The following is a 15,705-nucleotide window of genomic DNA, read 5'->3' as shown; positions in this document are numbered from 1 at the left end:
CCTCTGCGGAGATTCGACTGTGAGATTGGTAGTCGAATCAGGCTCCTCCTATCGAAGCATCGAATCGTCAACTATTCAGGATCAACACTTTAAGAATTGTAACTAGTTAAATATGGATATTTTTCTCACACAAACACATTGTAACGATCGGCCCTATCGGTCGATTTTACATCGATTGAAATTGTGGTCAGATTGTACTGTGTGAGCAGTTATGAGTGTTTAAAAAGATGATACAGACAACAGAAATGAATAAATAAGGTGTATTTACAATAATCACAAGGAACTTAAAACAACACAATAAAACTAGAAAAACTTAGGCCGTTTAAAAGCAGGGAGTCCATTTGCACCATACCCTAAAACAGTCCTTAAGAGTCCTAGTAACGTGCTGAAAGTCCCAATGTGAAAGTGTCCACCGGTGTATATACAAAGTCCACGGAAGTGTTAATCCAAGTGAAGGTGATGTGATTTGCTGGAAAGGCAAGTCCATAAAATGCAACTCCACAGTCCAGCTGATTTGTGATCACGTTTATAATGGGCGGGCTGATTGTTTGCCATGCTGCCTCCTTTATGCTGGCTTACTTCCTGGTTCCTTCAGGCAGACCCATACATATTTAAAGACATACACACATTAAAATAAGTAAGAGGAATAAAATAGACTAAAACACATGTAAACCAATTAAAACTCTATTATACATAAAATCATTGTAATAAATAGAGTGGTAAAACATGCATTTTATGTGACAGTGTTACAACATTGCTTCACTTCAGAAGGCCTTAATTAACCCCCCGGAGCACGTTTTGCTTTGGATGGATGCACTTTCTTGAGCTTTACATTTGTTGGACCCATTCACTGCTATTATAAAGTTTTGCAGTGCTACATATCATGGATAAAGTGACCATTCTGTTTCTGTTGTTTCGGAATATGAAATTGTGAATAATAGTTATTGTGGTTCATGTTAAAAGAATATGGTATTTATATAACTGCAGATGTGGCACTGAAGTGATTGTTATCTACCATTTAATGGATTTACCAACAAAATCTGTTTGAATGAACATGGCTTTGTTTTAATTTGGAGTTTGTTTGTTTTGTGTGTACATTCCTTCATGTTTAGATTTTTTTTTCCCATTAAGTCACTCTGTTTCTTTCCCCGCCCACAGGACCTGAGTCTGCCCAATGGGACTCCAGTAGATACATCAAGCCCCGCCTCCTCTTCATCTCTGCTGAACCGACTACAGCTCGATGATGATTTGGACGGAGAAACACGTGACCTGTTTGTGACTGTAGACGACCCCAAGAAACACGTGTCTACTATGGAGACATACATCACCTACAGAGTCTGCACAAAGGTCAGAAGGCAAAGCTCTTAGATGGTCCGTTTCTTGACTTTATTAACAATGCACTGCTGTTATAATTTGTGCAATTATTTTAAGGTGTTATCCAAGACTTACAAAAGCATGAAAGATAAAAAGCCTATTTAGACAGATTTCATTGGGTGATGTGGCTAAGTGGTTAATCTGAATTGTTGATCCCTAAACTTTCAGTTTGCTGCAGTTTGACTGTATCTGTAGATCACTGTGCATTAAAGTGGCTGCTGAAGTGACTAAATTGTTATTGGTATTTAGAGAAGTTCATTGTCACAAGCTCATCTTTCCTCTTTGCTTAGAAATTCTGTTGTTTGAAAGGTGCCGTAGAACATCTTTTTAAATGATGTAATATAAGTCTAAGGTGTCCCCTGAATGTGTCTGTGAAGTTTCAACTCAAAATACCCCATAGATTTTTTTTTTTTCAATTAATTTTTTTAACTGCCTATTATGAGCCGATTTAGGCTGCGGCCCCTTTAAATGCTCACGCTCCCCACCCACGGAGCTCGCGCTTGCCTTAAACAGTGCATAAAAAAAGTTCACACAGCTAATATAACCCTCAAAATTGATCTTTACAAAGTGTTCGTCATGCAGCATGTCTAATTGCATAAGTATGGTATTTATTTGGATGTTTACATTTGATTCTGAATGAGTTTGATGGTGCTCCATGGCTAACAGCTAATGTTACACTGTTGGAGAGATTTTATAAAGAATGAAGTTGTTTATGAATTATACAGACTGCAAATGTTTAAAAATGAAAATAACGACAGTCTTGTCTCTGTGAATACAGTAAGAAACAATGGTAACTTTAACCACATTTAACAGTACATTAGCAACATGCTAACAAAACATTTAGAAAGACAATTTACAAATATCACTAAAAATATCATGTAATCATGGATCATGTCAGTTATTATTGCTCCATCTGCCATTTTTTGCTATTGTTCTTGTTTGTTTACCTAGTCTGATGATTCAGCTGTGCACAGATCCAAACGGTAATACTGGCTCCCCTTGTGTAATGCCTTGAACATGGGCTGGCATATACAAATATTGGGGGCGTACATATTAATGATCCCGACTGTTGCGTAACAGTCGGTGTTATGTTGAGATTCGCCTGTTTTCGCAGGTCTTTTAAACAAATGAGAATTATATAAGAAGGAAGAAACAATGGTGTTTGAGACTCACTGTATGTCATTTCCATGCACTGAACTCTTGTTATTCAACTATGCCAAGGTAAATTCAATTTTCAATTCGATGGCACCTTTAACTCTTGTGGCAGTTGTTTGGAGACTTGTTCTGCTTACACTGTGATCTGAAACATGCTCACTGCCGCAGCAAAACACAATGACTTGCATCTCAGAGTTACTCCCTGTCAGCCCTTTGTAAAGTCATTGCTGGGTTTTTGTGGATTGTGACTGCTGTAACACCTCAGAGTAGAATGTCACATGTGGTCACCTCGAAATTACGGTTATTACGACATGTTGTGATTGTGAATGTAGCATTATTTATGTCAGTTAGTTGCCAAAGCAAGTTTTTTTTTTAAGTTTAAGTTGTTCATCTAATATTTATATGTTATTTCAGCTTTATTTTAACAACCATTTTTAGTGGTTTTAGTTTTAATTAATAATAACAGCAGTGTCACTGACTGATAACCCTGTATAAGGCACAACATATTTGATCAAAAATACAGTAAAAACAGTAATATTATGACATTTTCTATGTGAATATAATTTTCTGTGAATAAATCCTTTTGTTATTCACCGGTTTTTGCTTCTGCGTGACCTACAGACCACCAGGACAGAGTTTGACCTGCCTGACTACTCGGTAAGGCGACGCTATCAGGACTTTGACTGGCTGAGGAACAAATTAGAGGAAAGCCAACCCACCCACCTTATTCCAGTAGGTAGAGGAAGACCCTCCATGGCTCTGTTCACAAATCCAATTGTGTAATGCATTTTTGCATTAGTATAAGTAGTTATTTAATGAGGCATTTAATGTTTTCAGGGATTGTTTTTGACTAAAATCTGTTATTTCAGACCATGCGATTGACTACGTTTGTTGTTGTTTCTCCTTTCTGCTATCGTATAGCCCTTGCCTGAGAAATTTGTTATGAAGGGAGTGGTGGACCGTTTTTCAGAGGAGTTTGTGGAGACCAGAAGAAAGGCACTAGACAAGTTCCTCAAACGTGTTGCAGATCATCCGGTGCTCTCTTTCAATGAACATTTCAATGCATTTCTCTCAGCCAAGGTGAGTGCGTTAAAGTCGACATGAAAAGAAAAGTCACATTATCAATTTTCTAAATGTGTGTTATTAATCGTATTGTGAACGATTTACCCTCACATTCACTTTTTACTTTTCACTCCCACATCTCAACATCCAATGAGCAACCGATTCATAGAACTGAGCCCCGCCCATCATTTGTTTCTTTTCTTATAATCATTTTCACTCAGATGCATATCATAATACAAAAGAAAATATCTGTCGCTTCTGTTAAATCGTGACTTTAATGTTTTTAAAAGTATTTAGTATACCTTCAAAACAAAAGTCCAAACTGACCTTATAAATTGAAGGAATAATTTGTAAATCAGATTTAGAAACATAACACCTAAGTGTACAGGAATTGTAAATGTGTTGTGCTTCAGGTTTATATAATTTCTCACCGTGTCCTGTGCTGGTGATGTGTTGGATTACTAATGCTGGAAATCTTTACTAGCTGTTTATGACCAGATCCAGATGTGTTGTTGAGAGCAGCCCAACAGCTTTTGCAATATGCTAATAGTATATTCCAAAATTGTAAGCTTGTTCCAGAAAGTCAGTGGGATTTAATTGGGCTTGGCAACATTTTTTTGGCCATGAGACTTTATGTACTGTATGCTTGACTTTTCAGGACTTGAATAAGCGCCAAGGCCTGGCTCTGCTGACTAAAATGGGAGAATCTGTGAAGTATGTGACGGGTGGTTATAAACTGAGAGGACGGCCAATAGAGTTTGCCGCCATGGGTGACTATCTGGACGTGTTCACACAGAAACTGGGCACCATTGACAGGATAGCACAGAGAATCATCAAAGAGCAATCAGGTAAAGATTGTCCCACTCGGCCTTTTAAAAGAAATTCCATCCATCCTAAGGTAGCATCGCCTATATTTATGTGCTTTAAACTCAGTCAGATATGTTACTGTTCAAAAGTTTGGGGTCAGTCTTTTTTTCTTGAAAGAAATTAAAGGATTAGTCCACTTTTAAATAAAAATTTCCTGATAATTTACTCACCCCCATGTCATCCAAGATGTTCATGTCTTTCTTTCGTCAGTCAAAAAGAAATTAAGGTTTTTGATGAAAACATTCCAGGATTATTCTCCATATAATGGACTTTAATGGCCTCCAGACGGTTGAAGGTCAAAATTACAGTTTCAGTGCAGCTTCAAAGGGCTTTAAACAGTACCAGACGAGGAATAAGGGTCTTCTAGAGAAACCAAAAAATCTTATCTAGCATCATTTTCGAAAAAACTGTATATGCTTTATAAACACAAAATATCGCCTTGCACATGCTTCCTCTTTCCGAATTCTTCAAAAAGCTTACTCCGTATGTCCTACGCCTTTCCTATTCTACTTAGCGTAAGCTTTTTGAAGAATGCGGTAAGCGGAAGCACGTGCAAGGCGATATTTTGTGTTTATAAAGCATATACAGTTGTATTTTTTTCAAAAATGACCAATCGTTTCGCTAGATAAGACCCTTATTCCTCGTCTGGTATCTTTTAAAGCCCTTTGAAGCTGCACTGAAACTGTCATTTTGACCTTCAACCGTTTGAAGGCCATTGAAGTCCACTATAAGGAGAATAATCCTTGAATATTTTCATCAAAAACCTTAATTTCTTTTCGACTGACGAAAGAAAGAAATGAACATCTTGGATGACATGGGGGTGAGTAAATTATCAGGAATATTTTATTTAAAAGTGGACTAATCCTTTAATTCTTTTATTCAGCAAGGATGCATTAAGTTTATAAAAATGACAGTTAATACACATAATGTTACAAAAGATGTATATTTCAAATAAATGCTGTTCTGAGCTTTCTATACAGAATCCTGGAAAATCTTGACTAAAATGAGGTTTAAAAGTATTAAGCAGCACAACTGTTTTCAACACTGATAGTAGTAAGAAGGTATTAAACATAACTTAAATAATAAAATAAACATAAAGAACAAAACAAAAGTAAAGTAAACTAAAGTAAAGTAAAGCACAACATAAAGTCCAGGCCTGGTCCTCTCTTGTCCTTCACTGTTGTCACTCCTCCTTTTATCCTTCTGGAGCTCCTTTATGGGACTCGAGACCAGTGTGGTGCTCCTTAACACTCACGCCACCGGCCTCGCTCCATTCCCATGGCTTTCGGCCCCTCCTTACTTCCCACATACCCACGGAACTGTGCTCTACTCTGACTCCTCCACCCCCTGGTGGATAGTGATGGCTCCTCCAGCTTGGGGGACCTGGCAGCGAGTCCCCCATTCCCTGTGAGTCCCCGTCATGGCAGACAGCAGCAGGCTCCAGCCTCAGGCAAATGACAGCGACTCATCCGTCCCCTCGCAAATGGCAGCCGCCCCTCCACAACCCAGGCGGACGGCAGCGAGTTTGTCCGTCTCCCTGGCAATTCACTCCAGCCCACCGCCTCGAGCGTCCATGGCGGCAGACTCTGCTCAGCCCTGCTCAACCCTTCTTCCTAGGATTTGGCATCACTGCGATGGTTCTTGATGGTTCTTCTTTCTTACAAACACTCTGAATTACAAACAAAAATATTAGTGCCACTCGCTCTTCACAGCAACAATCACTTTCTTCCGCCTTCAGCTTCACAGACAAGTTTCTTATGCGCCTGAATCCACCAGTGTCTCTCTCTGCTTTGGACTGTCACCTGTCGGTTTTTATTCCCTCCACGCCATTCATTGCAATAAGACAGGTGTTAGTCGTGCTGCACTTGACCTACTTGTGCACCGCTCGTCTCCTGCCTCGCTCTCCCATTGCCGGCTCCGCTGAACCACGCCCCCTCTCCACAGTGCTGTTTTTAATGCATATTATGAATATTTTATTTGTGTATTGTTTTGCAACATGTTAGCTTCAAACTCTAACATGTTGCAAAAAGTCTTTTGTAAATTACTATCAATGTAGGAGGTTTCAAATGAAACTTTTTCAAAGTTTCAGTTAGGATGCTACCTTAGAAGACAGCTGTCTTTGTGGGAAATAGACGGCAAGGAAGGTTTTGAAGCAGAGCCCATAAGTGGACTTTGGTAGTAAAAATAAATGTAGGTTAGGGTAAAGACCTTTACGATGAGCTTTTTCATTGTTTGTGCTCAGAATTCTTGATGGAGTTAAGGGAATATGGGCCTGTCTACTCGTCCTGGTCGTCGTTTGAGGAAGAGCTCCATGATCCTCTGGAGGGGGTGGCGGGGTGCGTGTCAAACTGCTCCAGTGCTCTGGATGAACTCACAGAGGACATGAGTGAAGACTTTCTCCCTGTGCTCAGAGAATACGTCCTATACATCGAATCTATGAAGGTGAGTGGCTCTCAGCTATGCTTTTTAGTCATTTCTTCCCCCTTGTATGTGAATTATTTGATTTTACATTAAGGAGTGGCCAGTAGAGAAAATAATTCATGTCGTTTGCAGAATGCTTCACTTTCTTTCTAGTCCATGACTTTTTTTGCAAAGTTAATGTAATAGTTTGGAATTATTTCTGACAGTATTTTCTTCCCCAAAAACTAAGACAAGGTTCAGTTATTATGTGTTAAACTTGGGGCCAGTTTCACAGCCAGGATTAAGCTTTATTTCAATTAGGTTAAGTAAGTTTTTTTTTCTAGAAAAAAACATAACTGGTGTGCATCTTGAGACAAAACCATGGCAATGACATATTTTAAAGGTGCAGTATGTAAGATTTCTGGTCGCTAGAGGCCTATTCAAAACAAAGGCGTAGCTTGACGAAGACTGGTTGTTTGAGCGTGGAATCTTGGGACGTGGTCTCCATCTCAACGGACAGTGCAAAAGAATAGGGATAGGACTCGGGAAGGAATCATGTTCATGGATGCGATTATTAACGTTATTGTAGTATGAAGCAGAGCCGGACCGAGTGTTGTGGGAGCTGAACTAGGCCGCTTGAGCGATTAAGCAACACACGCCTCACGAGCAGCGGAACTTTTATTATGACACACTTTTATGGTGCCTCTTCCGCTTTTCCGGTCATGAGTATGAGGTAACGCAGCTCTGTTTATCATATTGGTTACATTTGAGTGTGTTGAAAATGATGTTATAACGTTACTCTGTGTGTTCACTCGGCGGCTGCTGTGAGACACTGTTGCACAATGCAGTAAGCTGATCGATTTTAGAATATCAATGTAAATGCTGGATGGTTTGTGTTGATAAATGGCATGCAATTAATTTTAAAACGTATTGTATGATGGAGAAAATTCTGTATTACTGTTACTAAACATAAAGCTGCATCTGATTATGCTATGTTAGCTATTTCACAAAATAGTGTTTTTCTCTGAGGCATGGTAAAGCATGGTACTCGCAAAAATCAAGAAAATTAGATTTAAACTATAAGACTAAACGTGTTGAGCTATATAACAACAATTAGTTTTCTGTCTATAAATATATCAAAACAGTTGTTCCCTTGTCTATTAAAGCGTGTATTATATTAAAGCGTCTTTGGTGTTTCCATGGTTTCTACAAAATAAAACTGGAAACCGAGGCAGACCGAGGGTTAACGCGGGTATGACACAGGTGACTCCTTGCACGTCCCAGAGCCTTGGTTAAAATTGCAATTTTCTCACGATTTACAAATAGTTGGAAACATTTGAGATATTGTAAGTACTCAAGTGAACAAAATATATAAAATTATATATATTACATATTGCACCTTTAAGATATGTCAGTGCAAGTTGCTTTCCATTAAAACGGCTCAAACCTGCATTTTAGTCTAGGACTAGCTTAAGCCTTGTCTGTGAAAACAGCGGTTGGAGTTTTAAATTGTTACAATACAAATTCGGATGATATATTACAAATTTCTCATGATAATGTCATTTGGAAGTATAGACTGGCGTTGATTATATTAGAAATGGCTGTTTTGAGCTGAAATGCTGTACTGCTGTTTGCAGCATGGTTTCTTTCAACAGCTGTTTTTTCTTCACTCTTTTCCCCAATTCTTTTTCCATTTCCTTTCCCCCCCTCAGAATATATCCAACCCACTGGCAAATAGCTTTTTCTTGTTTTAAACATAAATCTAACAAATTTAGTCCAGTTTATCTTAAAGCAAGACAAACCGTTAAGAAAAATAAGCCAGATATATTTTTAATAAATTGTTCAGTTTTAATTTGAGTATATGTACACTACGTTCAAAAGTTTGAGGTCAGTATGAATTAAGAAATTAATACTTTTATTGAAGGATGCATTAAATTGATCAAAAGTGACAATAAAGAATATAATGTTACAAAAGATTTCTATTTCAAATAAATGCTGTTCTTTTGAACTTTCTATTCATCAGTGAATCCTGAATATTATGAAACTCAGCAGAAGACACTTCCTCTCCGTCTTAACTTGACACATCTACACAGTCAGCAAATGTAGCGAGACTAGTGATCACTATGCTGAGATAGGACTTTGTATTTCCTTCTTAAACTGCTGTACAATTATTGAGAGGAGTTGCATAAATGCTGAAATAAAACACGATTAAGAATGCATATAAACCAAACATATTTCCAAGACTAAATAATTATATATTAAGGAATGATAATAATTTTATCCATAATTTCCTGCTTTCCTGCAGAATAGATGTTTTTTAGCATTTCCGTTCAACATGATCATATTTCTTCTCTCGCAAGTGTCACTGCGGGACTTTTACAGAAAGGAATCCAGGAATTCTGGGAAGCAACAAGAAGTGTTTTAATAGCTTCCATATTTCTGTCATGGCTCTAGTGTACACTATATAGTGAGCACATTTAATAATCTAGTTTGAGGCAGTAAGCATCATGAATTAGTGCAGTTATAACCGGTCATATGCAGAAAAAGGTAAACTGTAATTGCTGTCAAATGTTTGTAATTCACAAACCTCTTATCGTTTGTCAGAATGTGCTTAAGAAGAGAGACCAAGTCCAGGCTGAATACGAAACAAAGTTGGAGGCAGTCGTGTTCAGGGAGGACAAAAAGACACCGGTGAGTTACATTTGTTTGCTAACTCTGATCTCAAGTGATTTGCAGGGCTTTCAGAGGCCGTGACACACTAAGTTGACGGTCAGTGTTGGGCCAATTAGGTGGGAGTTCCCCTAATTTCAGTATATTGAATTGGTGTTGGGTCTGCTGGTGAGAGAGATTGCTCTGATTGGATGTTCAGTTTAGCAAACAGGAATAAAAGTGAAAGTGAGCAAAGAAGTCAAGATACACAGACAATTTTTGAATAAAGTCGTTATTTTTGTTTTGTTTTTATGCTCAAAAAGTATTCTTGTCATTTCATAAAATTAAGGTTGAACCACTGTAGTCACGTCGACTGTTTTAACAATGTCTTTAGTACCTTTCTGGACCTTGAAATTGTTGATTATATTACTGTCGGATATAAACCTCTCGGATTTCTTTAAAAATATCTTTATTTGCATTCTGAAGATGAACGAAGGTCTTGTGGGTGTAGAAAGACATGAGGGTGAGTAATTAATGACAGAATTTTCTTTTTCGGTGAACTAACCTTTTAAATATCAGAGATTATTTAAAAAACCTACTTTTGCGAACTAGTCCTAGGGTTTTTGCTCAACCTCGATGAAATCACTGCATTACAATTCTCTGGACTCTCTTTAACAAAAAATTTGGAAATTTACCCTTTGGATAGCTATAACAGGTCTTTGAGAAAATGGGCATGGCCAATTGTACCCAAAAGCTTATCATTCCTAAATAAAAACTCATGAAATTAGGTGAGCACATGCGAAATGATTCTAAACAAGCATGCAAACATTTATGGAGATTGGATTGTAGGTGGCGTTATAACTGTTAAAAAGGTTTAAAAAACACTCTCTATGGTAAATGACCTGAAATTGCAGAAAATGGTATTTTTCCATCTCTGATTTGACTGATCTGATTTGCAAGAGGCAAGATCGGGGTGTATCTTGACGCAGCGGCCCAGCGTTCCTCAAGTTTTGGCAGCTATTCTGTGATTGTAGCGTTTTTGTGTGTTTTTGTTTGTACACTACCAGCTGTATAATGTACAGTACAGTAGAGCTAACTAGGTCTTTATCCCCCCGGAGATCCGGCACTCTCCCATGAGTGAAGAGCTCACCATCCCCCCAATGAAATGCCACAGACGGCACAGGCACAAAAAAACGAAGAGGGGTAAGAGAGGGGGACTAAACGGGAGATCACACATCATCCACTCTCACCCTGAACATTGGCACACCACAGGGATGTGTCCTCAGCCCACTTCTCTACTTCCTCTTTAAGCATGACTGCTCCTCTATTCATCCTACCAACACCGTTAAATTTCCTGATGATACCACCATAGTAGGGCTGTTATTGGACAACAATGAGACAACCTCTCTGAGACAGAGAGGAAGTTCAGAATCTGATAGAATGGTGTTTTTTTTCAATGGACCTGGACTTCAATATTACAAAAAAACAAGGAAATGATTGTGGACTTCTAAGCGAAACCTTATATTCACTTTTACATGGTTTGAACATAAATGTGTGTTGGCAGTGTGTGTACACAGCCATCGTATAATGATAAAAATCCACCCACTCCTTTTTTTTTAATCATTAAGCAGTGTCTCAGAACAAGCCGTTCGCAGATTCTGTGCAAAGTGATGTCACTTTGTACAGGCCCCCCCTACGACTGTTGATGGACACTGCCGTATTAGCATAGACCTTGCCCTGAGCGAGTTGTACACAGTCCACCATTGTCTTGACGCCGGATCAGATGTAGCAACAAGAATGTTTTGTTGATGGATGTAAGAGTACATACAGTAAAACATACAGTAAAAATCTTTTTTTTTTTTACTCCTGAAATCTGAGCCACTGAAGACACAGATATAGATAATAAAAAAACAAAGCAGATGTCTTGGTAGTATTTGGCAGAGTATCCGATATATGGAGGAGCTGTGAATGAAATAAGCACAGGGGGTGGGGAGCAGCAGCTCATTTGCATTTAAAGGTACCATAGAACATCTTTTTAAAAGATGTAATATAAGTCTAAGGTGTCCCCTGAATGTGTCTGTGAAGTTTCAGCTCAAAATACCCCATAGATTTTTTTTTATAATTTTTTTTAACTGCCTATTTTGGGGCATCATTAAATATGAGCCGATTTAGGCTGCGGCCCCTTTAAATGCTCACACTCCCCACCCACGGAGCTCGCACTTGCCTTTAACAGCATAAACAAAGTTTTCACAGCTAATATAACCCTCAAAATGGATCTTTACAAAGTGTTCATCATGCACCATCTCTAATTGCGTAAGTATTGTATTTATTTGGATGTTTACATTTGATTCTAAATGAGTTTGAGGCTATGCTCCGTGGCTAACGGCTAATGCTACACTGTTGGAGAGATTTATAAAGAAGTTGTGTTTATGAATTATACAGACTGCAAGTGTTTAAAAAATGAAAATAACGACAGTCTTGTCTCAGTGAATACAGTATTAAACGATAGTAACTTTAACCACTTTGCTAACGAAACATTTAGAAAGACAATTTACAAATATCACTAAAAATATCATGATATCATGGATCATGTCAGTTATTATTGCTCCATCTGCCATTTTTCACTATTGTTCTTGCTTGCTTACCTAGTCTGATGATTCAGCTGTGCACATCCAGACGTCCTGCCCTTGTCTAATGCTTGAACATGAGCTGGCATATGCAAATATTCGGGGCGTAGATATTAATGATCCCGACTGTTACGTAACAGTCGGTGTTATGTTGAGATTCGCCTGTTCTTCGGAGGTCTTTTAAACAAATGAGATTTATATAAGAAGGAGGAAACAATGGAGTTTGAGACTCACTGTATGTCATTTCCATGTACTGAACTCTTGTTATTCAACTATGCCAAGGTAAATTCAATTTTTAATTCCAGGGCACCTTTAAAGTCACATGCACGAAAACAGCATGTTTTAGTTAGCACTCAACATTGGGTACTTAGAAAATTGTTTAATAAATTATCTGTGAACATAAAGACTTACAGTTTACAGACTTACAGGCTTACCTGAGACTTACAGTTTGAAAAAAGGGGCATAATAGCTCCTTTTTAAAACGAATGACCCCTGTTAATTACTGCATGCAGCTATATTTAATATTCAAAGTGGTAAGCAAGCGCTGCTTTGTTTACAGTTTGTATATCTGCAGTCCTAATTTCGGTTTCCCTCTTTGATTGACTAATATAGGCTATTGATATATGCTGATATAGACTGTTATTTCCTTACACGCTGTCGCTTCTAGTCATTTTGGTTTGTTCAAGCACAGCTGTTTATCCCAAACACAGACTGCTTTATTGCCACTAGTTCTCTGACGTTGACTTTGTGTCACAGTCTCTGGAGCTGCTTTTATTAAGGCTGGGAAATATGACTGTGGAAGAAATGTCTTGACTGTTAAGAGTTAATTAGGTGTCCTGGACATCTCTGGCCTACAGGTGCCCACTGACGTGGAGAAGTGCCAGGATCGTGTGGAGTGCTTCAATGCTGACCTGAAGGCCGACTGGGACCGCTGGCAGAACAACAAGCGACAGGACTTCAGACAGCTGCTGACTGGCATGGCTGACAAAAACATCCAGTACTATGAAAAGGTGAGAAACTTGTACTGTGATAAGTGGTGTTACGACCCAGATTAGGGATCAACATAAAAAGCCGTTCAGAAAAACGTCCTAAACAAATTGCAGTGGCCAGGGCAATAAAAGAAACAAAACAAAACAAAGAAACATATAAGCATACAAAACTCAAATCAGGACTGGTGAGCTAACTAATTTAAACTGCAACTCCGAGTTTAACTTTCCTCACTCCCAAAAAATTTAACAAACACAAAAGAATCTTGGTCAGCTTACTTATCTATGCTTTCCCTCTGTTCTAATATATGTATAATACACTGCAACAAGGACACTTGATGAAAAAAATATGACCAACTAAGACAAAAGCTTTTACTTTTGATTAATGTGTATTGATAATTTGCGCACAGTAAGAGCAGAAATGTGTTTTAAGAAAGTAAATGGGTTCAGTTTGATTTCATGTTGATTTAAGTATATAAACTGTGTATAGAGCACTTAGACTGAAATTGCACAGCCGTTGTTGGAAGAGCTTGAACAGGAAGTCACATTTCAGTCCTGCTGTATGCCAAACACTGACACCGCACCACAAAGTTCTAAACGCCACTGTCGAGAGAGAAGATCCCAGGAAATCCTACAGGAATGAGAGGAGCTCACTTATTTCCTTGTTTAGCCTACTTAATAAATATTTACTAAGGATGCACCAAAATTGCAAATATGAGCTGAAAATATTTGGCGCCCTGCCCCTCAGTGTTCAACGCTCAGGTTTCACTCTGGCTGTAGCCGATATCACTGCACGGTGTGACGCTCCACTCATGTACTGCTCATGCTCATCGGAAAAGCGAAGTCTGCTCAAATAACACGTCGACATGAAATTTCCATGTAGTAATATACTACGCTACTTGCTCGAGGTTCACTGATCCGTTCCCCCGCTACACTCTGCTCACATGCTCTGATAATAATAGCTTTGACTATACATTACTTATAATTGGTAAAAAATATATCTGATTCTGTTGCATAGAACTGAAAAAAGAATAATATGTTAAATAATCATATATTTTCTGACAAATTTTAGGTACTTTCAGTAAGTGTTATTTTATTGACTTTTTTTTTAGTTCAGTATCATTAAAATGATTGAATTTCATTAAAAAGTCTCATTTTAAATGAGCTTTTTTTCTGTATAATTGTAGTAATATAAGTATAAAAAAATAAGCTTAAAAAAAATAATAATAATTTTTAAAAAGCATTTTCAGTTTGGGTCCTAATTTATTCCTGTGTATTTCTAATATTTACATATATTTGATATATCTAGGGGTTTTACAGTATTTATTCAGTATCTCATAAACTGTCAAGACACCCCAAAATCAAAAGGAAAGAAACAAGAAATTATATTTTCTGCACTTAGAAATTGAAACCTATTTAAAGATTATCTTTAGTTTGCATTGACAATCAGTGTTACTATTGTTAACTAAAACAAAATATATTGGAAAATCGTTTTGTTGAATGAAATAAAATAAAATAAAATTTAAATAGAATTTCAATCAGAAGTTTTCAGAACATTTTAAATTTAATTCGAAACATTGCAGTTGAAGTGATAAAATGACTAAAATTAGAAATAGATTAAATACTAAAATTAAAAAGCAAAATTAATTATAAAAAATCTCGTAACAAAATTACTAAAACTTAAAATAAAATTAAAATGAAAACTGAAAATATAAAAATAAAAGTTAATTCAAAATATTAATAGTATATAAATACCCCATTTTCCTAAGGGGTTTTATAACAGGGTTTGTTAACTTTACAATAAGGTTCATTAGTTAACATGAACCAATAATGAACTGCACTTCTACAGCATTTATTAATCTTTATTAAAGTTATTTCAACATTTACTAGTACATTGTTAAAATCAAGAGTTGTATTTGTTAACATTAGTTATTGCACTGTGAAGTAACATGAATTAACAATGAACTGCTGTATTTTTATTAATGTTAACAAAGATTAACAAATACAGTAACAAATGTATTGTTTATGTTTAGTTCATGATAGTTAATACGTTAATGTTAACAAATTAACCTTATTGTAAAGTGTTTTTCAATTTATGAATAAAATAAAGTCTGTGGGAAACATATTTGATGATACTTTGACGTTTTCTACAACGTAAATTGCACTAACTCACACTCCAAAATGTCTTTTTTTTAAAGAAATATTCGCAACAGCTTCAAAATGTGCGTTTTCGATATGGGTGTGTGTAATTTCTGTTGTAGAACAAAATATCATCAAGTTATGTTTCCCACAGGCTTTACATTACTTTACTCATAAATTGAAAAACCCTGTTGAAAAACCACAAAGGAAAATCTGGAGGGAACCAGCGGCGAGTTAGTCTTCCAGGTTCTGATGTCATCACTGCACCCCTGTTATAGTAATAAGAATATGGTGATATGTTTTTGGATGAAATTAATGAAAACAAGATTCTCATTCAAGATTTTAGCAGTAAAGTGTGCTTAATTGTGATGAAAATAATGCAAAATCACCATGCAGTGTCTCTTCTTTTATTGAAGTGTCACTCCTGCAGCACGGTTGCATATTTA

The 15,705-nt window shown here is 37.1% G+C and overlaps 1 protein-coding gene across 1 annotated transcript in view; it reads left to right on the top strand.

The window, feature by feature from the left end:
- Positions 1 to 15,705, top strand: part of snx30 (sorting nexin family member 30) — a 33,788-nt gene that overhangs the window by 13,773 nt on the left and 4,310 nt on the right. Inside the window, exons 2-8 of the mRNA XM_067398350.1 lie at positions 1,159 to 1,347; positions 3,151 to 3,261; positions 3,451 to 3,609; positions 4,250 to 4,439; positions 6,701 to 6,900; positions 9,463 to 9,549; positions 12,992 to 13,144. Coding sequence (XP_067254451.1) covers positions 1,159 to 1,347; positions 3,151 to 3,261; positions 3,451 to 3,609; positions 4,250 to 4,439; positions 6,701 to 6,900; positions 9,463 to 9,549; positions 12,992 to 13,144 — 1,089 coding nt within the window. The remainder of the gene's footprint in view (positions 1 to 1,158; positions 1,348 to 3,150; positions 3,262 to 3,450; positions 3,610 to 4,249; positions 4,440 to 6,700; positions 6,901 to 9,462; positions 9,550 to 12,991; positions 13,145 to 15,705) is intronic.

Source organism: Chanodichthys erythropterus, chromosome 10 (assembly GCF_024489055.1).
Source record: "Chanodichthys erythropterus isolate Z2021 chromosome 10, ASM2448905v1, whole genome shotgun sequence".
Classification (NCBI taxonomy): domain Eukaryota; kingdom Metazoa; phylum Chordata; class Actinopteri; order Cypriniformes; family Xenocyprididae; genus Chanodichthys; species Chanodichthys erythropterus.
This window is presented reverse-complemented; position numbering and strand designations above follow the sequence as displayed.